Raw genomic sequence first — 22,711 nt, forward strand, 5'->3', positions numbered from 1 at the left:
AGTGCACACACTGGGAGTTCTCTCTTCTGATGCAGGTACAGCTGGGTCCAGAGGTCACTCTTGCCTTAAGGATACTGGGATCCATTACCTCAGAGCTTTATAAGACACGCTAAAATCATTTTCTGTCTTTCTCTCTTACTAACGGCATGAAATGGTAGCATAATGCAACGGTGGCTTGCTTTTTGCTTGTACAACACAGATAAGTAACTACATGCCCTGTACAAAGTTGCTACCACATGTGAAAAAATATCCATATACACACACATATACTTTACTTACGCTTAAACGCAATATGGAGTACTTGTGCACCCATGCCATTGTGCTGTAGCTCTCAGTGGGGAATTCGTTGGTTGTCACCATGCTCACAGAGAGCTCAGGCTGGGCACAGAGTAGGGCACACAAGAGGAAGTTAAAAGCTCCTTGACCAAATAGCAGCCACTTCTTTTGTTTTCCAACATGTAGCAACTAAGTATTCTCATCTTGTTAATATTACCTAGATAATGAACAACCTATACTGCTCTTTTCCTATACAATATTGTTCTCTTAATTCTCCACCGTTATACAATCATACTACGAAATTGTGTTGAGATCCCCACCAGCTAAAAAGCATTAGAGCCACCACAGTTCATAAATTATATATTAATCAAGCATCTCTTCTTAACTGCAGGGTGCTGGTGTCATAAAATAAATATTTAACTACAGTCATCATTCCTCCAAACAGTTCTCCTATTTCACACATTGAAAGTTCTTATTTTTCTGTTGGGGATATCTGATAACTTCCACTAGCATTATCCAACACCCTTATTCTACTTCATTCTTACTTCTATACTTATTTCTACTTTATATTACTTATTCTTTCCTCCATCTGTATATACAAACCACTCCACCACTTAAATAAATAACACAATCCAGAGTCACTATAGGAGATACTGCTAGCACAAACCCAAATCCCTCTCAGTCCCTGGATTTCCTTCTAGGAAAATCATCCCTCTCCTATGTCTCAGAAGTGCTTTGGTGTGCAGTCTTCAGCACAACCACCCATAGTATTTAACAAAGAGTTCTGGTAATAGTAAACTTAAGTGCTTTCTTAACCTTTCCCCTTCAAAGGCTTTTCAAGTACCTCTTGCCTTCGCTAAGCAGCATATTGCCTTTGAGAAAATCCTCTAAGGCACATACAAAGCACTCAGCTTACTCTCTCCGTGTTCCTTGGAGAAGCCAAAACAGCCACAGTTTGATCTGCTTGAACTTTGCCTCCGTGCCAGGCCATTCCTCCGCCCTCGGGAGGAGGGCGGGAAGGAACGCCCTTAGAGCAGGTGTATGCTAACTGAGAACAACCTCAGGCATTTCAGGAAACCACGTCTGCCTCTTTGTAGACCTTTTGCAACACAACCTAAGTTTTGCTTTGTTAACAAAAGAATTATTTTCACATACGTGCAAAAACAAAACCTTACACTGGTCCTTTTTTATGCATGATGAGCTGTCTGGGTATAAAAGCCTGGTGGAGACAAAGCGCTCTGGCCTGCCAAGAGATAAATAATTAATTGTAGAGAAGCACCCAGTTACGAGGGAGGCACCCCGCCCTCCGCAGCTCACCTTCGGCAGACACCCTGCCGTTATGGCACGCGTTTTGCGGCTGGGGAGGAAAAAGCCAACCGGGTTTTCAACACCTTAATTAACCCAGCGATGGAAAGACAGTTTTAGCTGTAAACGGCGTTCACAGAAGTCACTAGATTTTTTTCTTTGGACTCTCCCTAACGCGCAAGACGAGACAAAATGATCGCTACCTTGCCCCCGCTGGGATGCCTGGGCTTTAGCGGGAGAGAAGCGCGGACTTCCCGAGACGAAGCGCCGACCCAGGGCCGGGCTCGGGCCGAACACCCGAGGCTCCCCCCGCGCCGAGGAGCGTCTCTGCCCCTCGCGGGCCCGGCCCGCCGCGCTCCCCGCCTCGCCCCTCCGCCGCCCCGCAGGGGCAGGCCCGGCCCGCGGGGGCGGCTCGGGGGCGGCCCTGGTGCGGCCCTGCGACTCCGCCGCGCCCTTTCCAGGAAGCGCCGCGGAGCAGCCAGGCGGGAGCCGCGCAGAGACGCCGTCCCGGAGCCTCCGTGCCGGGAGCAGGTAGGGCCGCCCGGCGGCGAGCGGGCCGGGGGAGGCGGGACCCGGCTGCGCGGCGGCCGCCGCCAGCAGCCCCACAGCCGTCCCGCGGCGGCCGTTGCGGGGCGCTGCCTGCCCGCCCGCGCGCGCGCGGCCGTTGGGGCGGCCGTTGCTGCCCCGGCGCCGCGGCTGCCTCAAGTGGCCGCTGCAGATGGCCGTTCCGCTCGGCTCGGCTCGTGGTTTTGCGGGTCGCGCGTCGCCCGAGGCCGCCCGGCCTGAACGCGGGCTCGAAGGCGAGGCCGTTCGTGCTGCCGTCCGCGCAGCGTCCTCCCGGGCGGGCGAGCGCCGCCCGCAGCTGCTGCCGTGAGCTGCCGCGCTGCCAGCTGCTTCGTCCCGGCCGGAGGCGGTGATTCATCGCTGGATAAGGCGGTGGCTGTGTGTACGTTTCTGTAGCGCAGCTTTTATAAACCGCTGTGCTTGGTGTGCCAGCAAAATCGTGGCTATCTGAAGTTTTAGAGTGTATCTGAAGTGATCTTTCCCCGGTAATGATGACCTGGCAGCCAGCCTGGTTTAAATGGTTAAACTCTGTTTAAGCATTTTTCCAAGAGAAAAGAGGATATTGCTTTGCTGAGAAGGGCCATGTCATATGACTGCCTGTGTGGATGTTATGCAATGAGAACTTAAAAGACATGTAGGACCAGTTTGGATTGGAATTTTTCTTCTAGGGAACCATTTATCTAAATTGCATGTAGGCACTTGTGTTAGATGACTTCATGTGCAAGATTCATTCAAGGTTCATCACTGACACTTCAGAGGATTGTTTCTGCTTTTGTTTTTTTCTTAACTCAGGTGAGTTTCTGTCTGACAGATACCACGCCATGTTTGTGGTTTTGGTGCTGCTCTATCAGCTACATGTGACGGTGTTTGCATTTCCTCATTGCACAGAGAGATTAAATAACCTGAAGCATGACTTGGAAGACGGTAACTTACTTTTAACATGAACTTATATGCTTTCTAAAATAAAATGTATCTAATTTGCTTCTACTGAGAAATCTTTTTATAGATGTGCAAATACTGCGTATTTTTTACCTCATAAAAAGTTATTTTAAATTGTTTTATTCTTAGTTTTAAAACATTTAGATATCTTTTGCTGAAATGACTGGTAATTGACTTGGCTATCAGTTTTAAATATTTATCAGATGCAGTAGTAAGTGGAGAATGGGAAGACTGACCTTTCTCTGGGTTTCTGGCTGCTTGTTACTGATGTAAGCAGAATCCTCCTAGCACTATCTGTCCAAAACAAAAGTTTGAAATCTGTATTAAGACAGTACTACTTTGATACTACTTAAGCACATCACATCACAGCTACATTTGCATATCTAAAATTGATTTGCATTTGAAAGGGTTTATTTGCTTGTTTTCTGGTATTCAGAAAGTATATAAATCTCAAATGTCCTTACAACACCTTGAAAGACAGATACAGTGCTACTATTGCAATTCTCCACTTTGGAAGGAGTCGGAAGAGGAATGGAGGTAAAACCACATGAAGTCCCCAAGAAGGAATGAAGCCCTCTGATGCTGAGCAGTGTGATACTTTTAAGCATCATGGCTTCACAAAGGCATTTGTAAGTTAGCTGTCCCATCTCCTCACTGGATAAGGAATGCTGAAACCTTAAAAGGGACTTAAAATCATATTGAACAAGGAGCTGCTTCGGGGCAGTCTGTTGAGCAGAAACATGGCCAGCAGAAAATCGCTTAAGACAGGTTATTTTTTAAAATCAGTATTGCTCTGGGGCCTTAAATTGACTGTTGCCATGCTGCCTCTTCCTTTTGTATTCCCTGAACCCGCTGTAGAAGCTTCACCTGATGATAGCCTTGGATCACTCTTTATTTAAAGACAGACGTGGAAAAGGGGGCCCCAACTCTTTCATCCAATAATTTAACAAGCAGACCACTTGCCAAGAGTACAGGGCACCTGCATTGAAAGGATACCCCTTCACCATTTTCTGAACATCTTTTACCAGCAGAGGGACTTTATTTAGCACTCTGTGTGGATGTGTTTTTAATGAAAAGCTAGGCACATCCTAAAACTGGATTTACCATCTTGTTCAGCCATGGCCTAAGGACTGTAGAACTGAATTTAGTTCCCCTCAGGGATGGCAGAGGATTCAAATTCACCTGTTTCACCCTCCAAATACTATCTTAACCACTATGTTGTATGTTACTTGGAGGTAGGGACAGGTGCACTTTGACTATGTCCTGCAAAGTGAGAAAAGTGCAGATAAATGGATAAGGACTCTGAATCAGAGAGAAGGAACATGTGTCCCTACCCAGGCTAGGACTAGGAATTAGTGGTCTTAGGTTTGACACTGGGCTCCAGACAGCCTGCTTCTGCACTTCACATTAATTAAAATACAGGCATTATCTTATTTAGGTTAAATATTTTTAATTCAGTACAGGTAATACTACTTAAATGGTAACAAATGAAGCACTACTAAAGATTTGTTTCAGAAGACTGAAGTTAACTCTGATGTGATTTGTACTGAACCAAGCTATTGATAATACTTCTTTCCATGTAATTCTTTTGCTTTTCCACTTGTATATTTTGGATGAAGTCCTTCTGTCTAGTTACTCTTAGATACAGCATAAATATGTTAAGCTTAGATTTTCTTCTAACTACTTTAGAATAACAGATTTCCCCCTTACACAAATGTGTGCATACATGTGGCTCCTTGAAGTATTCTACCGTATTATTAAAGGCATAAACAACCAATATACAAGTCACATTGCAGTTTTCATAAGAGTTTTTAGAGGGCAAAATATTTTCAGATGCCACTGCAAAACCTAACAGTAATTACTAGGGTAAAAATTCCTGAATGATGTGATAATCTAGACATACAAGCTACCAAGAGCACAGAACTAATTTGTAGTTGAATATCTTCATTCTGAGTCTCATCTCTTTTTTTAGCTGTCTGGCTTGGTATGCAACAAAGCTGTTTCTGCATTACACTTGCAGAAATAATCCTCCAGTCATCTTGCTTAACCAAATAGTCTGAATTTCTTGGAGTACAGATTAGGCCTTCACTGAAAGCCAAGCCAAAAAACTAGTTCTGTCATATAAAGATGATTTCTTTACAAAAAGCTGTAGCAAGAACAGGCTAAAACTTGACTATGGGAAATGCCTGGCAAGAAACTGCATTCCTGTATTCTGAAGTCTTCTATAATCTCACTAACCTTCTGAAATCTCACCTCACAACTTACTCTATGCTCTTTATACACCTTGTAATAAGCACAAAAGAAGAAAAGAATTAAATGTCTTCAGAAGTGTCTACTGTCAGTAACATTCCTATCACAGGCTAACTTAAAACAAATAAATATGGCAATATGCCAGCCTTTACATAAAACTTTCTTCAGTCATTAGACATTATCACAACTGTGAAAGAAGAACAAATGCAAAATGAATGGGACTCCACTGTCATTATTTTAAACTCAAATTCTGTAAACAAAATTTGTAACTCAGATACCAGAATATGTGAAAGGAATGTATGTTGAGGATTCTTTACAAAGAACAGATTTTTTTTTCCAATAGATCAACGTTTTGCTTTGTCTGGATTTGATTGGATTTCTGTTTTATGTGACAATTACTTTGTTCTTAAGAGTTCCAGCAAAAAAATTATACCCACATCCCAGAAGGGATAATACCAAAACTTGAACTCCCAACAGCTGTCATGAGAAACAAATGCTCTTGGCCAGTATAAGGAATAGCTGAAACGCTTTACGAGAAAGGAAAATACGTCTATTTTGTATTGCATAGTTAGAACAGTTAGCAGCAAAGAAGACATTTTAGGAGGAGAGCTTGATGTTTCCTTATATTGTATGTGGTGGAGAGATGCTAGGGGAAGAAGTGAACTTAATACACTTCTTTGGGATATTCACCATTCTTCAAAAATACCAGATTTAGCTTTCATAACTAGATTTAAATCAACTTGATTTTTTTCTTAGTGTTCACATCAGAAAAGGATGCCAATTTATTCATCGGAAGACATCTTCTGAATAACAGATTTGATTTTGAAGCATTCACACCAGATAACCTGGAAAGGGAGTGTTATGAAGAGCTGTGCAATTATGAAGAAGCAAGAGAAATTTTTGAAGACTCTGATAAAACGGTAATTGTTCAAAATGAATTTTGTATACTGAAGGTTACTGAATAAATGATTACTGTATTTAAACGCTGCACCCCTTCAGGAAACAGATGTTTATTTTATAGTAAAAGCAGAGGCCCCAATTAGCTGGTGCTACTGTGCTAAATACAGTACTCTTAAAGACTTCAGATAAGGGCTGCAGTTTGGCAATCATAAATATAAACCGAACTCCAAAAGCACCACTTACAGATACACCCATATACGTTTTCAGAATCTCAGTATTTTACTTGGTAACTTCTTAGAAACTTCTCAACATGCAGTTTCAATGTATTCCCTGTGTCGTGCTTGTTAATTGGCTGACCTCATGCCCCTGTCATGCCAAAGAAATCTTTTAGAAGACAGTAGTAGGTAGTAGTAAATCTACAGTTCAGCTGTTGAGGATTCCTGTAGCATCATCTTCTAAACTGCTACCTTTATATGGCTGGAAGAAAGCTGGTATGAAAGAGACGAAAATACACAGGAAATCTTTTAGTTCCAGTAGTGGAACGTGATGGTTGCCTGAAGAATGGCTCTTGCTGCCTGAAGCACTAATCTCTTCATGACCCTAGGTATGCTCTGCACTGTCAGAAAGAGCAGGGAATACACACCTATTTCGAAGTTGGAAACAGCAACGGGTTTGCAATTGCTAGCATTTCCCTAGGAAAACTAGGAGACTTGTGTCAGAATCTTCCTGGAATCTTTTGCTGGATAGCAATAAAGTGAAGATTATAGCTAAGCATATTTAATACTCAACAATCATGCAACGTAAAAGTTTTTCTCTTAAATAAATCCTGTTAATTTTCCTAGTTGATGTGAATTCAGATACTGTTCATGCAGATGTATGATTCTTAATTACCTGACTATTTGCCTCATTAATACTCTTCTGTAGGGAATTCCAAAGATTAACTGTAAGCATTTTTTGGTGTTATAATATACACTAACTGCTACTGTAATCAGGAAGAAATCTCTCTATATGATGTAATAGTGAACAGTTGAATGCATTGAGATCTTTTCTCTTTCACTAAGCATGCTCTGTGTTTCTGTGAAATTATAATTTTTATGCAAACTTGAATGTATGAGTAAAACACCTGATGACAAATAACTACAAACCCATCAGGTAGAGTTGCTCCTGTCTGTGCCATGGTTAAATTTTGCCTACAGTACCATATTCAAAAAAAAAATGTTAATAAGCCGGACAGTTATGTATCTCATATAAATGTGATCCTTTGAAATTTTATAGATGGATTTTTGGAAAGAGTATTCAAGTAAAGGCCCTAAAATAAAAACAGGTAAGTCATCTTTTTATTCTCTTCTTGTTCTTTGCTTACATTGCAGTATCTTGTGTTTGTTATGATAGTACCTTCTTAAAAATAACAGCATGCATTCAGTCAGCAAAACCAAATTTGATCTTTTTACTGAATTTCATAGTGAACTGTGCAAGTATAGTGCATTAGCTAACACACAAATGAATCTCTGAAGTGTCTCGTTAGGGTGGATCTGTTCTTAGTGTGTGAGTAAAACAGCATGTATGTTGTTGTCCATTTCTGTTCTATTATACAATATGTCAACTTTGCAGTAACACTGTGGCTGCTTTCCATGGGTTTTGTTTCGTATTTTTTTTTGTTTAATAGTAGTATAGCAGTCTGAATCAGGTGCATTATGCCAAATGTTTTATAGAAAGAAGGTCAGTATGACTTGAAGAAGGATTTACAACCAGATTAGAGATACAAGTACATGAAGTAACATTCGAAAGGCAGGTGAGGGAAGACATCTCAACAGTTACATGTACATAAAAGGGGAATGTCTGGTCACCTATGCTTTAAGCTGAATGTGAATGGTACACTTCGGTTGTACTGCACAGGCACAAGGGCTTCTCACTGCAGGCTTAGACATCTACAGAAAGGAACTACCTTATAGTACAGCAAAATTAGTATTTCACAGTGTATGCTCTATACCACAGAGTATGTAAATGCAGAGAACATCATGTTGTTATTCATCTGAAAATAACCAATGTTTTATCTTCAGATGATGATACGCTACAAAAGATTAATGTTACAGGACTTCTCATCGGTCTAGTTGCTGCTGGAGTAATGTTGGTCGTAATTGGACTGCTTATTTTCTACTGCTGCAAAAGTAGATGCAAATCAAGGCAACCACCAGGGTAAGGAATTTCACTGTTTAAAAAAAAAATAAAACAAAAACAAAACACCACCAAACCTTGGCTGCTTAAGAGTCAAATTTTAAAATCACTGTGGGTTGGTCTAACTTCTCGGAGGAGTCAATGGGAGTTCTAGTTCTATCTTTTCTGGAGGCAAAGTTAGGTCAGCACTAGCACTAATTATGTTGAAGTTAATTAATCCCACAAAAACATAAAACAGCACTTGTGTGGCTGACAACCTTCTCTTTTGTATCTCCTGGGATCCAAAATATTTTCATTAAAAAGTGGAATCCCCTCAATGGTTTGAGGCCTGCAATGGAAAGTGTAGTGTGTTTTGTTTGCTCTTAAAAGCAGGGTGTATGCCTCATGGCATGTAGTCTACTTCAGGAGATGTAAAAGCAAGTAGGTTGGGGGAAATGCTGCTGTAGCAGTCCTCTAGTCTGGCCTGCTCCTTCATCCTAAAACTGAAAGGAATATAAGAGGATTCTGTGCTTTTTCTCCCCTATACATTTTCCATTACTGAACTGTTCCTACCTTGTGGTCTGGAGAGAGTATTTGGCTCATGGTTTTTATGATCATTCAAAGTAAGTTTGGGGATTTTTTTATTTTACAACTAAGATTGTATATGCTTTCCTTCCTTTATTAAAATGGAAGCTGCCACTCATAATGTTGTTAACTTTGTTTAGGTACTTGGATTACGTAAGAAACAGAAGACATAATTCATCTAACATCTTCAGAAGACATGAAGAGTTTTCTCTAAATCCACTTCCTCACAGAACTGACGATTCAGGACTACCAACTTATGAGCAAGCAGTTACTGCAGGTGGACAACCTGATGTGCCACCACCCCCTTACCCAGGGCCCACAAAAGGGGAAAAAGTGCTTAAAAAGTCTATGTCACTTCCAGCCCCTTAGTTACAAACCTCCTTCTGGAGTAGTGGAGAATTACTGAAACATAATACACTTTTTTAAAGTGCGCTACCTTGCATATTGCAAGACAGTTTACAAAAATGTGAAAGTTTTACAAATCTTCAGCACAGCCAGGAGTGAGTGAAAATCCCATTTGGGAAAAGAGATGATCTGTTGCAAAGGTTATTGTGCTAAGAAGAGAATATATAAAGAGCAGGTCCTGTACTGCCTCCCTCTTCTTCCACATGCACTTTGAGCCATCCTATCATACTATTGATGTTTTATTAATAGTTTCATTTTGTTTCTTTAGAAGGAACACCATTTTAATTATTTTTATTGACACTAACCATTTTTTTCTGACTGTTAATACTTTAAACCATCATGATAAATCTACTTGATTATTTGATATATTCCCTTCATTGCCATGTGGATTTTGTTTTCATTCTAGTAATAGATTTGAATATGAAAATTATTTCATGGGTTGATCTTTCAACTGTGTGTGTATTATTGCTTCTGGATTATATTGATTTGTTTTAGCCAGCGTTGGATAACAAACTACTCAATTTGTGTATTTTTGTCATTATTATTTTGGATGAAAAGAAACCATATTACTATTTGCCCATATTATCCATTTAAATTTTACCTTTTTCAAACATTTGTTTGATACACACTTCAACATTGTATTTAGTGCTGGACAAATCCAGTGTGGTGGGTATTTGCGGGGAGGTGAGTGTAGGTTTCTTTTATTCATTTTTTTTTTTAAGCAAATAGCTAGAGAATGTGCCTTGTTAAAACCACACTTGGTATACTTTATCTGGAAATTACACAAGTTCCACAGATGACCTTCCTCTTGCAGTTTAAAAGTTTAAATGTGGAAAAAGCAGATATTTGGTTAGTGGAATAAAAAGGCAAACTAGCCCACAGCAATACTCTGCATAAGCATGTATTGCCCTACCAGGATAACAAAGTAATACCTTTAAGTAGAATGAGACATGCTATTAAATAAATATTCAGTATCCACAGAGCTACAGTTAAGAACTTCAGAGAGTTACTGGTTAACTTTATCAACACAATTTCTGGATCTTCAATTATAGCCACCCTTAATTTTAAGTCATATTGAAATAACAGTTCCCAGTGTTGTATGGCATACAAAAACATCACTGTTCCTTTACCGCCTCCTCACATTGGAGGGTCTCACAGGCAACATGCTGGGCTGGTGATTTCTGCGTTAAGGTTGCTATAGTTGGACACCTAGAACAGAGTTGTGGCTAAACGCACTTTTAATGTAAAGGCTGAATATTATATGTAACATTTTACTAATTTTTTTTTTAACATGCTATAACCTCCAGTGCTATTGAAATAGATATAGATGATTGTGGTGAGGTTTTTAATCTTTTAATGCTTTTGTAGAGATGAAAATTCTCTAACCTTGGAAGATAAGCAGGTATATTAGAAGTGTTACATTTTGCAAGTCCTGCCCTTTGAAAAATACATAGAGCGCAGCTGACATCAGTGGACACAGAACTGTTTTCTTATTCCTAAAGCTTCACCATCAGATTTGGCTAAATGACAAGTCATTTAAACTGCTTTGCAATTTCTTTCCTGTTGGCAGATGGGGGAATTCCCACCTGCAGCCTGGGACTCAGCCCTTCCATTTTTGCCCTTCTTCTAAAAGTGTTTTGAAGTTCTTCAAGGTTGCTACACTGTAAGACTGAAATGAGTTAAGTGCATTGTGTGAGATCACTTTTATAACTGAAATGCAGGGTTATGATGAAGCTATGAGATTATAAGATTGCCTTGGAGGTGGAACAGTTCTCCCCTATTTCCTTTTCATTTAGGTAACTCAAGTTTTCAATGTGCTAATCAGCAGCTCAAGCTACAGAGCTCACTTTCTCTCCATTTTTCTTGGGACTGAAAAATGACTAATTTAATGGGAATGATAGGAGAGCTTTCAAGGAAATGGATGTTATAGGGTTTGTAAGAGTTCACAATTTTTTAAATGTTATTACAATGATGTATACATTTGGAAAAATCACATTTTAAATAAAATAAATGGTACAGAATTTTTTTAAATCACTTTAAGTTTGATTCTTCCTACTTTTACCTTCCTCTGAATCATTTGCAAATGATTCCATGCAATCTTGACATTCATTTAAAAAAAATAAATTAAGATCCTGTAGCTGTTTAATACAAATAGTGTAGCTTTTTTTGGCAGGAAACTGTTCCTTCTGTAAGGTATACCACTTCAAATGTGGTCAAAGAATCTGAACTTTGGACCCTGAAGATACTCAAAACATCCACTGATTGAAACTCAAATACTGTTTGCATGAAACATCACAATTTGCAGGACACATTCTCTTCATTATATATAATTACGGAACAAGGTTAAAAATCCTGTTAACTTAAACATAACTTAAGCTTCTCTCCCTTGGTATAGGGAAAAAATTCCCTTGAACAGCAGTTATTTGGGCTGGGTTTGTTTTATTTTATAAAATGACTCCTGGCTCAAAAACCACTCTTGCTGTGTATCTTGTCTCTTTTTAGAGCTTCTGATTCATCAGAGATAGCAGAGGAAAAAAGAAATCAAAAAGAGGTGAACTATGGTATTTTGTAAGTTAATAAGTATCATCACATTTCTAAGTTTTACATGTTCTTAGATTTCAAAATGTGGATGCTATTAGAATATCGTGGACATCAAATGCACATCTCCTTTGGTGTGAAGGGGAGGTAGTTTTTGGAGGAACAAAGCAGCAATGTTTAATCTAATTTGTATACAGAGTTAAAATATTAGTGTTTTGACTTTCATGACTTTCTTTTCAAGGGCTAGTAGGAAAAGCAGTTGATTTTAAGTTAATTAACTACTATGACAGTTGAAAACAAAAATGCCTAAACCAAACAATGGGAGATATTATGTAGTACTTTGATTCTGTTCACTCAGAACTCATTTAAACATGACAGGGTACTTAATGCTATTACCCAGTTTTTATTTATTTCCCAAAACTTACTTTCTGTATTAACCTTTCATCATCATAGATGTTTGGAGCATGCCCCTTTTTATAAATCAGGTTATGAAATGTGTGATTTAATATATAACTAGACAGGATAGCTTATAAATTATAGCAAATAACCGAAGGTCAGAAAAGCTGTCTCCGGTTCTGTCAACTGAAAAATAAATCGCTTAACCTTTCTGTTTGTTTCAGTTAGGTAAGAATGCCTACTATTTATGTAAAATTTCTCAAATCCTCTAATGAATAGTATTATAAACATTACATATTTTTAGTATTAGTTTGTGATTTCTTCAGAAGAGCAAAAAATGAAGTGCCACATGGAAGTGCGCTTCCACACTCCAGTTCAGGGAAGTGAGAGTCATGAACCTGTCGTGAGTTTGATCCTCATCCTGTCAAGGTCTGTGGCAAACTTTCTGTTGGCCTCAATTGAACTGGTATTGGAGCCAAAATAAAATAATCACTTCAGGTAATAAAAACTATAATGCTCTGTCATTTAAAGTACATATACTGCAGTGTTGTTGCCAAATTTGATTTATAGAATATTCTATTGTCTTAATGACACTTATTCACATAAAGTAGAATTCGTTAGTGAGACTAATCTGCATACTTGTAATTTGGACAGCACAGGAAGATTCCTTGTCTTTCCTTAGATTACCAGCCTTGAATAAGCTGCATCAATAACCTGTAGGAGGTTATTAATGACACTGCTTAATTAGTGATCCTGTGACTTGATTTCATGTTCATTTAAAGCTTGTCTTTTACATATATATTTTTAAGCTTTTCTATCTACAATCTTATCTGCCAAGAAAAGTTTTACTGCAGCTGTCCTCACTTGTTCCATGTAGTATAGAGAACAGGAAGGAATCCTCAGGTTTAACACCTATTTTTCAAACATTTCAAACTTGTTCTAGCTATATCTTAAATGTCTCTTAATTCATTCCTATCACGTACAAGTTTATAGTCAAAAACCTATATATTTTCCCTTCAAAAATCTTAAGCATATCTTCCCAAATACCGTGCTCTTTATTCAGGTAGTAACTTCTGACTACTTTCAGCCATTCCTGAATTGTGTAAACAGTTAATAAGAAGTAACAAGAACTAACATTTTGTTTCTCCTTCTACTCATCTGATAGAGCCTTTTGAATGCACTTGTCACTGGTTACATTTTAATCCTACCTTCATGTTAAGTGCTGCAGTTTGGAGAGTTTTTTTTTTTTTCTTTTAGCAATACTTAAAGCTCTGCCAGTCTCTATATTATCTTGCAAAACAATTTTCAATAAATATTTGCAGAAGTTAATCATAACAAAATGCTAATTCAGCCTATAATAGAAAGTTAAAAAGAAGATTTACAACCCTTTTGAAAATGTTTTTATAAAGTTGGTAATAGCAAACTCTTCTTCATGCCTTATAGCACCAATGGAGAAGAAAGGTCACAGTTTGTTTTCTTTTAATGTTGCCAATTTCTGCTCTTGACAACAGTTCCCTACTTTACTGCTCTGTTTCGCTTAAGCATCTGATGTGTGTGAATTTGAACTAAGGTTCTGAATTGCGAGCCACAGTCACTGAAGACTCAAGAAAAGCCAATTGAAACAGGTATTGTACCCCTCAGTCTTCCTCAACTCTCAGCAGACCTTTTGTTGAGAAGATGTAACCAACTAAACACTGCAGAAAAATATCCTGTTTCTTGCAGGTTTAGTGAAATGAGCAAGATCACATGGGATTGCAATGAGTACCAGAACAGGCATGAAATAGCAAAATGGGAAACAGGACTTTGCTTTTGGTAGTGGTGATTTCAGTCTGAAGTGCAGGTACATATGCAATGAGAATAAACTTCCGCAGAGAGGCAGGAAGGACAGATGAGGGCAGCTAGGTACAGCTAATAATGTAGCATCGCTAATGCAGACAGCTTTTCTGTTAAGCCCTACTACTATGTATTTATTAGGTTTTACTCTTCTGTTAAGGCTACCTTAAGCTTCACCAGAAGTAGCTACTTGCATTCAGTAGATTGAATGTGAAATTTTAGCCAATAAGGTGAATGGCTGGCATAAAGGAAGCCCAAACCAAGTCTAAAATGTAGAACAGAGAAAAGAATGAGAGTACTAATGCTGCCATTTTGTCTGTGGTTTTCTAGAGACTCTTGTCTATCTCCACTAGTAATTTCTGAACTTGTTGGCCAATTTAAACACATTCCTGTAGCACGCTGACATTTAAACTTACTATGAACACACATTCAATTGTACTTTAATTTTCTAAAACAAATTTCTAATTTACATGGGATTAATTCATAAATAAACCACTTTTCAAGACCACAACTTCTGTCTGGTGCAGAGAATTACATTAGTAGGTTCAGAGTCTTAACTGTGCACGCAGATGGCACAGAAAGGCTAAAATTTGCCTGTGGAAATGTCTGTGGGAAATGTGACTTCCTCTGGCAAGGGCATTATGTAGAACAGTTCTAGGTGGCCCTGCAGTGCCTGTACCCATCCTTTCCACACAACTGATACACAAACTGTATTATCAGTGTATTGTGGGTAGAGCGTTACTCCTCAAATTGCACATTTTAAACAGGTTCTAGGGTACTGCATGTTGCATAGCATCCTCAGAGGAAAAAAGTTAGCAAATAAATTAAGTGCCTGATTACACTAAATCAAGCCACACTGTTTTGTCCATAGCAGGAAGACAGTAGTCATATTTGTGCTTTTTCTGCCAACCATATGAGATGACATGAGCTTGCTAGTTAAACCCTCCTCAAAGAAGAGCAGAATCTCCTTCTATATTCGAACATCAAATAAACCTTTTTATCAGCCAACTGATCTGAGATTTGGAATGCAGCTGGTGGAATGTAGATGCTTCATTCTCATTAAAAATCTTGATAAAATAGGATCCAAGTTCTTTGAAAATGCCTTGTATGTCATCTGTTTACAATATTAGGATTTTAACTGCAGTTTGCAGCTGCAGAAAATAAGGGGTTCATATCCACTGGATTTCAACAATTCTAGAAATTTGCTCTATTTGCACGTGACTTACAGCATTCTCTTACAGTAGTTACAGTGATTAAAAAAAGCTAGTCAGAACTCAGATTAATAAAATTTCTCACCTAACTTTTAATCTCAGCATCTGTTTAATAGAAAACCAGCCCATATACTTTAAAACTTCAGAAACAGCTACCCTTATCTGAAGCAAAACTGGATAACTTGACAAATTACCTGATTAATTTGACAAAATACCAAAGTGTCAGCAACAGGCTATTTCCCGTTGTGAATAGTAGGTATTATGATGTACCAAAAAAGTAAGCGATACTATTTATATCAGTTTTAAATTGGAGTTTGCTATTCACTCAAGTAGAAGCAAGCCCCCAGAATTCTCACCATGTGGATGCTTTTCTTCTATCTTATCATATAGTACTTTCTCTTTCAAATAACTTCATAATGGTAACTCATTAATTGCTTATATGGAAAATAACAAAATGGTATCAAGCGTATTTTAAGCTATTCTTGATGCAGTAGATTGTCTGTGTTGAAAAAATATACAATTACATTACCTCCTTTTTGCTTTTCATTGAAGCTTTCCTTTCCTTCTGATTTTTCTTCCCTATTTTTCTACCTATCATTTGTTACTGAACTTTTTTCCTTCTCTTATTCCTTATTCTGTGCCTATTCATAATCTCCTATTGCACACACTCACTTTTTCTTTTTATATGGCTCCCAGTCACTCAGTCCCTTCCCACTCTCAAAAGCCATTCTTCTTAAATAGCTTCCATATTCTCTTCATTGCAACAGCAAGGCCTTTAGCTCCTCTTATCTCTCCTGCTTTCAGAGTCTTCAGCTCCTCTTTGCATGGCACCTAGACTACAGAAATGCTGAAACAAAGGGAGCCATCACAAGCAAGTATCCTGCTCCCTACATTCTGGGCACCCCTCAAAGTAAGCCAGTAGTTGGACTTTATCAGGAAAAATATTTTATGCTAGAAATTGGTACATTTAAACACCAGTTTTTAAAGCTTTGGTGCACTACTTAGTTTAGAAAATAAAAACCATCTTTGATTGCTCAAGTTGTTCAAGCAGCTCCAGTTTAAATTCTCTAAAGACCAGTAAATATTTAATAGATATTGAATGTTAAATATCCAGTATTTAATCTTAAATATCCAGCATGGGTATGACACAAAGGATAATATCTAGCAAGAGTTAAAATACAATACTCCTTGTTAAACCCTGAGTGTCAGAGTGAAGGCTTTATTTTTCTTTTTCCTGTGCTTCATTGCACATTTCTCCCACTCACCTTGCTCATTCTGGTGCTCACTAGATCCCTCGGCGAATCAATTCAATGCACTCACTGAGAAGAAAGGTAGAGTTTTCTCATGGACTTGAGTTGAATCAGCTTAAGCACCAGTGCTGGTGTCTTAAAGTGTAGAACCACACAGCCAGAGACAGGGTTAGGCAAAGTGAAGGAAATGATGACTTCCCTCTCAGGTCAGTCATCTCCTGTAATGTCAGAAGAAGTACCATGATTAAGTAAATGTTCTGTGTGAAAAATCACAGTTAATATCCCAGAGAGTCCTAAAGACTTTGCTTCATTTGATTGTGAGTTTACCTAGGCTCTCCACTGAATAAATGCACAGATATGTGTATGTAAAGAAATTCAAAGAAAGAAAGGATCTGTTCCGAGGCTCCAAGATGAGGTGTGTCCTTTGAAAGGCAGCCCTTTCTTCCCTGGTTACACATTTGTGAATGTCTAGCTTTATGCTTAAAGAGGCCACATGCCAAATTAAATGCAGAATCAAATATGTTATGCAACTGCAACTTTCTGCTTTGGTCGGAATCATAATTGCAACCAACAAAAGGTCAGTGATAAATAATAGGCCTAGCCAAGACTCTTGTTACTACCACGTAACATCTGATTTACTTACCCATTACTGTTTTTGGAAGGTACCACTGTCCGGCACATACAAAGCCTACACAAAGGTGCTATATCCACATTCAGTAAGTAGATACCTACTGCCCATCAGTGCTTGATAAAGAAAGAAGCTGCAGTAATTTTATTTTTCATTCTTCTTAGAATTTGGTAGCTAATCAATCCCAGTTCAGCTTTGGCCTGAACTTCAAACTTCATCTGATGTATTCAAATTATTTGAATGTTTTTATCTCTGAAACATTAATATTCAAAAGAGAATGTCTGAAAATCTCTGAAACACAGTTTTTAGTGAATCTCGAAGATTGATTTTCTCAGCGTAAGGCTAATTGTTTACTATTTTTCAACAAAAGGTCTGGAAATGTTTAAGGGTTAGCCACGGAAAACTAACCACAAAGATATGTTCAAACTATTTGTAATAATGTGATAGTTCCAAAATAAGGTACTACTATGAATTGAAATACAATTCTTTTTTGTCCACTATCAGCAATCAAGCTGTAATCTCAGACTTGCAGAGTTAACTGCATGCGGTACCTTCCACTGCTTTCTTCAGTCAACAACAGCTGAAGCCACTGATCAGCTTGCTGTATGCAGCATGTGCATCTGACTTAACTCCTCTTCCCTGATTCTTTTCAATCCATCAAAAACTGCACTGAAGCATACCAAAGATTTTGCTGAAAAAAATTTGCAAATTTAGCTGAAAGCTTTTTAATACAAGAAAAAAAAAAATTGCTGCTTAAACATGAAGGAAGAGTCAAGACAAGACCAAAGCCAAGCATCACCTATTATGGAAGGGGAAAAGACAGGAGCAATGCCCTCTATGGAAGGTAGCAGCATAGAAAGAAAACCTTGTGAAAGCCTTGTAGCCTTTTTACCTGCAATAAAAAGGATGCAAACAGTACAGGCAGCAACTGCTGGTGCTATAAAGAATTACCCCATTCAGTAACACCTGCTGTCTCATGCACAAGGACCCTGAGTACTACTATCCTGGTATTTAACATCTGTGGCACTGTTAAAACTGTAAAATACCACATAGCCTTCTGCCTGGACAGTGCTGCTGATCAATCTTGTATGTACACAACATACAAAATACTCAATTACAATCAACAGATACACTGGCTGATAATTTTCCATTAACATGGGGGATAATAACACACTAAGCAACAAAAAAGTTACTATTTGGTGTATTCAATGATAAAGACATTCCATTCATTCATAGCACTCACAGTCTGAACTAAGTCTTAAACAAACCACAATATTGTCCCTGTTATATGCTCACCTTCTCTATAGGCTTTATCTGTATTTATTTTCCTGTCTTTATGACTAAAAATGCCATCTATCCTGTGTAGAAAATGCTCCCTTAATTTGCTGATTTTTGAAATCCTCCTCAGAAGCCTCCCCATTCTTCTGGGACTGCTTCACAGTCCCAGCAACGACAAGAAACTATTCCTAAGTCAGCACTTGCCATTCAAGAAAAAAAAGGGGTTGTAGGAAGAGACACTGTCTTCTTTTAAACCTTTATATTCAGATGGAAAATGCAGACACATTCAAGCTCAGATGAACAAATAAATAAGTGTGAGTTGGAGTATTTTTCTGGCTCTGGATTTGTGATTGATACATTGGTTTTAATTGTGAGCATATCACAGAAAGCTGCGAAAGAGAAACTTGGCCTTAAAAAAGTGATATTGTCATTAAGCATTGTATAGCATTAAATTAGTTAAACAGCAGCAAAAAAAGGAAAGTTTCATTAAGAGGCAGAGTATATTAGCTAACAGAGTTCTGCATCAGAGCTGGCCTGATTCTGGCTAAGCTAGAACACAGGCAGAGGAGCCTGCTACTGTGAATGTAGGTATATCTTTGAGCACTCCTGGACTCTACAGAGATTTCTACACTTCAAGCATGACACAAGCCAAGTCAATGTCTCATCACCAAAAGATAAAGTTTCCTGCTCTTTCTTATCATCTCCTTCCTTCCCCAGCCACTTCTGGCTGCATACTACTGCTGCTTGCTTTGAGCCATCACTTATTTGATGGAAGGCTCAGCTCAATGAAATTACAGAAAAGTGACCTGGAGAAAAAGCAAACTTTTTTTTTAATCGGATGAGCGAATTTACAGCCCACCTCGTGGCCAGAGATGGTGGAAGGGCAGCCTGCACTGCTGGGAGTGGGAGGATGAAGCAGGAAAGGAGGGAAGGAGAGGAAGACCTCCTCCTCTCAGTGTCAGCAAGCTGCTAGGGGAATCAGACTGTGAAACCATACCCCTGGGCAGCACCACATGCTGCAGTTCTGAGGATCACTTCTTGGACCTTAGGCAGACAATTACCATTTAAGTGTCACCATAAAAACTCAAATCTGTGCCTGAGTGTCTCCTAACCATGGCACATTTGTCCTCTGTAAAGAATTTGTTATTATTTTTCTGGAGGAAGACAGTTCATTTACAGGGAGGAATGAGCAACAGAAATTCATGCACTGTCCCAGACTGGTATGCTGCACAGATTGTGTACAGTATTTTAATGTAAAATTTTGCCAGCTTTCTTAATGAAAGAAGAACGATTTCCATAATTTGCCTCCATAGAGTAAAAAATTGTATTAGCTTGTGTTTCAGTAAAATGCATTTTTAAGTTAAAAGTCTCATTACTGGTTACAGGCACTCAACAGTTATGAAATGCTGTTCTGGTTGGGTTAAAGCCAGCTGAAGCTCAGTTCCTACATGGTACGTAACTTCTGTATTTGAAACCAAAGCATTCCTCACTAGCATGACAGGAGTGAAAATATTTTCAGCTAACATTCTGAATCACATACGTATCTAATATGACTTTTAAATAAACATCTTAATATGTGTACATAATACACATTAAAATAACATATGTAGTTAGCAGGATCTATTGAAGGTTTCTCTTGTCACTGAGAGACCTTTCAGAAAAGCCCTGAATACTAAGTATCATGAGACACCAAAATATTATTAAAAATACCTATTTAAACATTCTTTTGTTATCTCACAAAACAATGTTACAAAGCTCCTTTTTGTTACAAAAGGATAAAATGCACAACCTTCAATGCATCTTTCCTAGACAAAGAATAGAAAAAAAGCAGCAAGGATCAGTTTAAAGAGAAAACTGTACAAGTCTCAAAGGCTGGTCTCAGGACAAATAGATTTATCTCATTTACCTGAAATGCAAACAGCTGGATAGACTGACTTTATCCTGTGATTATGGACATCAAATGATGAAGGTTTCAGTCTACTCTGCCTCTACTGCAACTACTTAAAAGAAGTTAAACTTAAAAACAGCTGTCACTTAACTTTTATTACACTCAACTTCCATTATTATTTTATTAGGAGATGATCCACTCCTGCAACATTCAGGGAAACACTGTGTCTGTGATATATTGATACTTAGTTCATTTAGCGGGCTAAACTACTTTGTATATCTATCTCCCTGCCTATAACTCTGGGCTGGTGTTTGTGGTTTGTGATTTCTTATGTAATACGATTTATAGTCATATATCTAACAGTATTAACATACACATTTTCTCTTTAGCGAAATAACCTTGTCATTATTTTAGAAACATTGTATAAAAGAATGTAGTTTTACAATTTATTAATATGTTGTTCCAAATTTCTGTCAAGAAACTTTTATACTATAGCAGCTCTACATTAACACACTCAGTCTTGATAACCAAACACTACAGCTAGGTAGAAAAGGCATTGCATGGCATTTAGGTCCATGTATCACTCTTTCTTCAGGCTCACTTGAAGGAAACAATGAACTATAACTATCATATTATGATGGAGATTAGCTGATATCCTGCCGGGAAATCAAAGAAAAACTGTAAGTCCTTCCCTGATGGAAATGCTACTTTCAATAGCATCAGCAGTGTAAGTGCTTGAGCATTAGCATAAAACTGGAGTCATTTTCTGTCAACAGGCCTAGTTCATATGTAAAACAGTAACCCTTGTGTTTCCAGGGAATGAAGGTCCCCCACCCCCCACTGCACACACATACTCCCTTCCAGCTGCGAGTAATACAGGTGCTAACTTATGCAAATACAAGAAAAACTCACTCTGCTGGTTTCTGTCTTTGGTACACTTCTTTTATTCTTCTTTCTCCTCCCTCTGCGTTGGCCTCTCGGTGACTTCATTCAGTCTCTTCAATGCCGATGACTTTCACACTTACCTCCTTCTACCGGTCCAAGGCAGTATTTCTTCCTCTAGCTGACCTTGCTGCTCCTTGAAACTAAGCATGACAAAAATCAAACTTTAGCTTTTACTCCTAGAATCTCTTACTATACCATTTTCTTATCTAACATTGATCACTTTCTCATTCAAGTGTCCAGATTTTTTAATTACATCACTCATTTTTGCATCTAATCTGATTGACTATAGTCAAAAGTTTCTAGATCTGCACTTCACTGCAAAAATTCAGTTTACTCTGTGTTTTGACATTGCCTGGAGTACTACAAACTTAATCTTCACAGTATTTACTTGATAATTAGCATACACCCTCCTCTTCCGGGCACATCAACACCTTCAGGAGCACTCACCTTTTCTCTTTAAGTAAGCAGTCCTCATCTTTACTTTTCAGGCCTTGCCTAGCCTTCAGTGCTTATTCTTCTTGCTCATCTCAGCCGATGGATGCGCTATCTGCTGTTCTCTGTGGGGACAGTACGATGCCATCGTTCACCCACTATCCTCCCCTCCACGTAAACTCTCCTTCGTCTTCCACCCTGCCCTGTACAGTCGATGCCCATTTCACACTTTCGACTCAACAAACACCTGGTCAATGGTATAAGAATTTACTGTTTGCGTGCAAAGTGATTCAGAATGTTTTAAATATTTTTTTCCCCTGTTGATTTACCTCTTCAGTTTCCTCCTGTTCTTCTTTTAGCTAATTCAGACTCCAGGCCTGCAATGATTTATTTATGTGATGTATGTACAACTATTTTAGAAAGCTCCGATAAAAATATCTAGAAGATTAGAGGCTTTCAGTTTGAAGGAAAAAAAAAACTGCCAAAGGACTGCGCTTCTTATTTAAGCTCCGTAAATCATCATCAAAGTGACGATAACAGGACACAGGCCTGGAGCGGCAAGCCAAGAAATTGCTTTGGGGTGTTTTGAGTCCTTCTACCTTGAAGGAAGCAGGGACATAAATCTCCTGCAGGCTCCCAGGAGCTCCTCGGGGCGCCCACCTCTGCCCTCGTCCTCTTGGAGCCAGAAAAACCTTTAAGAGATGGGGGGTTTTGCCAACCCGCTGAGGAAAAAAAGGGGTGACAGCGGCGTGACTGCTCCCTCCCCGACTCTGCGGAGCCGTTTCGTACCTGCGACGCCGACTAACGGGCAACATACCGCCTCTCCTCCCCCCGCCTCCATTTAACGTCTCCGCGGGGCGGGGCGGGGCGCGCGCGCGTCACGTGGCGGCGCCGCGGGGCGTCACGTGGCCGCCGCGGGCCGGGGAGGGGGCAG

At 38.9% G+C, this 22,711-nt stretch overlaps 2 protein-coding genes and 1 long non-coding RNA gene across 6 annotated transcripts in view; 1 reads left to right on the forward strand and 2 right to left on the reverse strand.

Moving 5' to 3' along the window:
- Window positions 1–2,051, reverse strand: part of CCDC73 (coiled-coil domain containing 73) — a 91,967-nt gene extending 89,916 nt beyond the window's left edge. Inside the window, exon 1 of the mRNA XM_064512926.1 lies at window positions 1,785–2,051. The gene's annotated coding sequence lies outside the window, so the exon portion shown is untranslated. The remainder of the gene's footprint in view (window positions 1–1,784) is intronic.
- PRRG4 (proline rich and Gla domain 4) lies at window positions 1,993–11,412 on the forward strand. Of its 3 annotated transcripts, none has more exons than XM_064512924.1 (6): window positions 1,993–2,112; window positions 2,938–3,069; window positions 6,091–6,254; window positions 7,510–7,558; window positions 8,295–8,430; window positions 9,114–11,412. In XM_064512924.1, the coding sequence occupies exons 2-6, from the start codon at window positions 2,967–2,969 to the stop codon at window positions 9,340–9,342; spliced, it is 681 nt and encodes a 226-aa protein (XP_064368994.1). In that variant the 5' UTR covers window positions 1,993–2,112; window positions 2,938–2,966; the 3' UTR covers window positions 9,343–11,412. The 3 variants fall into 3 exon arrangements, with proteins under 3 accessions (XP_064368994.1, XP_064368995.1, XP_025967412.1); XM_064512925.1 differs by having other exon boundaries at window positions 2,027–2,112; window positions 2,957–3,069; XM_026111627.2 differs by lacking the exons at window positions 1,993–2,112; window positions 2,938–3,069 and adding an exon at window positions 2,491–2,937.
- On the reverse strand, window positions 3,474–22,663 carry LOC135328509 (uncharacterized). 2 transcript variants are annotated; one of them, XR_010389471.1, is made up of 4 exons: window positions 22,107–22,663; window positions 21,793–21,902; window positions 16,622–21,485; window positions 3,474–6,722 (listed from the first exon to the last, which is right to left on the reverse strand). It is a non-coding gene; the product is annotated as an uncharacterized LOC135328509 (long non-coding RNA). The 2 variants fall into 2 exon arrangements; XR_010389472.1 differs by having other exon boundaries at window positions 3,474–16,203.
- Window positions 22,664–22,711: the final 48 nt, after the last annotated feature.

Source organism: Dromaius novaehollandiae, chromosome 5, assembly GCF_036370855.1.
Source record: "Dromaius novaehollandiae isolate bDroNov1 chromosome 5, bDroNov1.hap1, whole genome shotgun sequence".
Lineage (NCBI taxonomy): Eukaryota > Metazoa > Chordata > Aves > Casuariiformes > Dromaiidae > Dromaius > Dromaius novaehollandiae.

Bases quoted from the DNA above. Each gene is read 5' to 3' on its own strand.
- PRRG4 (XM_064512924.1), top strand. From the start codon at position 2,967: ATGTTTGTGGTTTTGGTGCTGCTCTATCAGCTACATGTGACGGTGTTT. The intron at 3,070-6,090 runs GTAACTTACTTT...TTTTTTTCTTAG, and splicing joins GAAGCATGACTTGGAAGACG to TGTTCACATCAGAAAAGGAT. The intron at 7,559-8,294 runs GTAAGTCATCTT...TTTTATCTTCAG, and splicing joins AGGCCCTAAAATAAAAACAG to ATGATGATACGCTACAAAAG.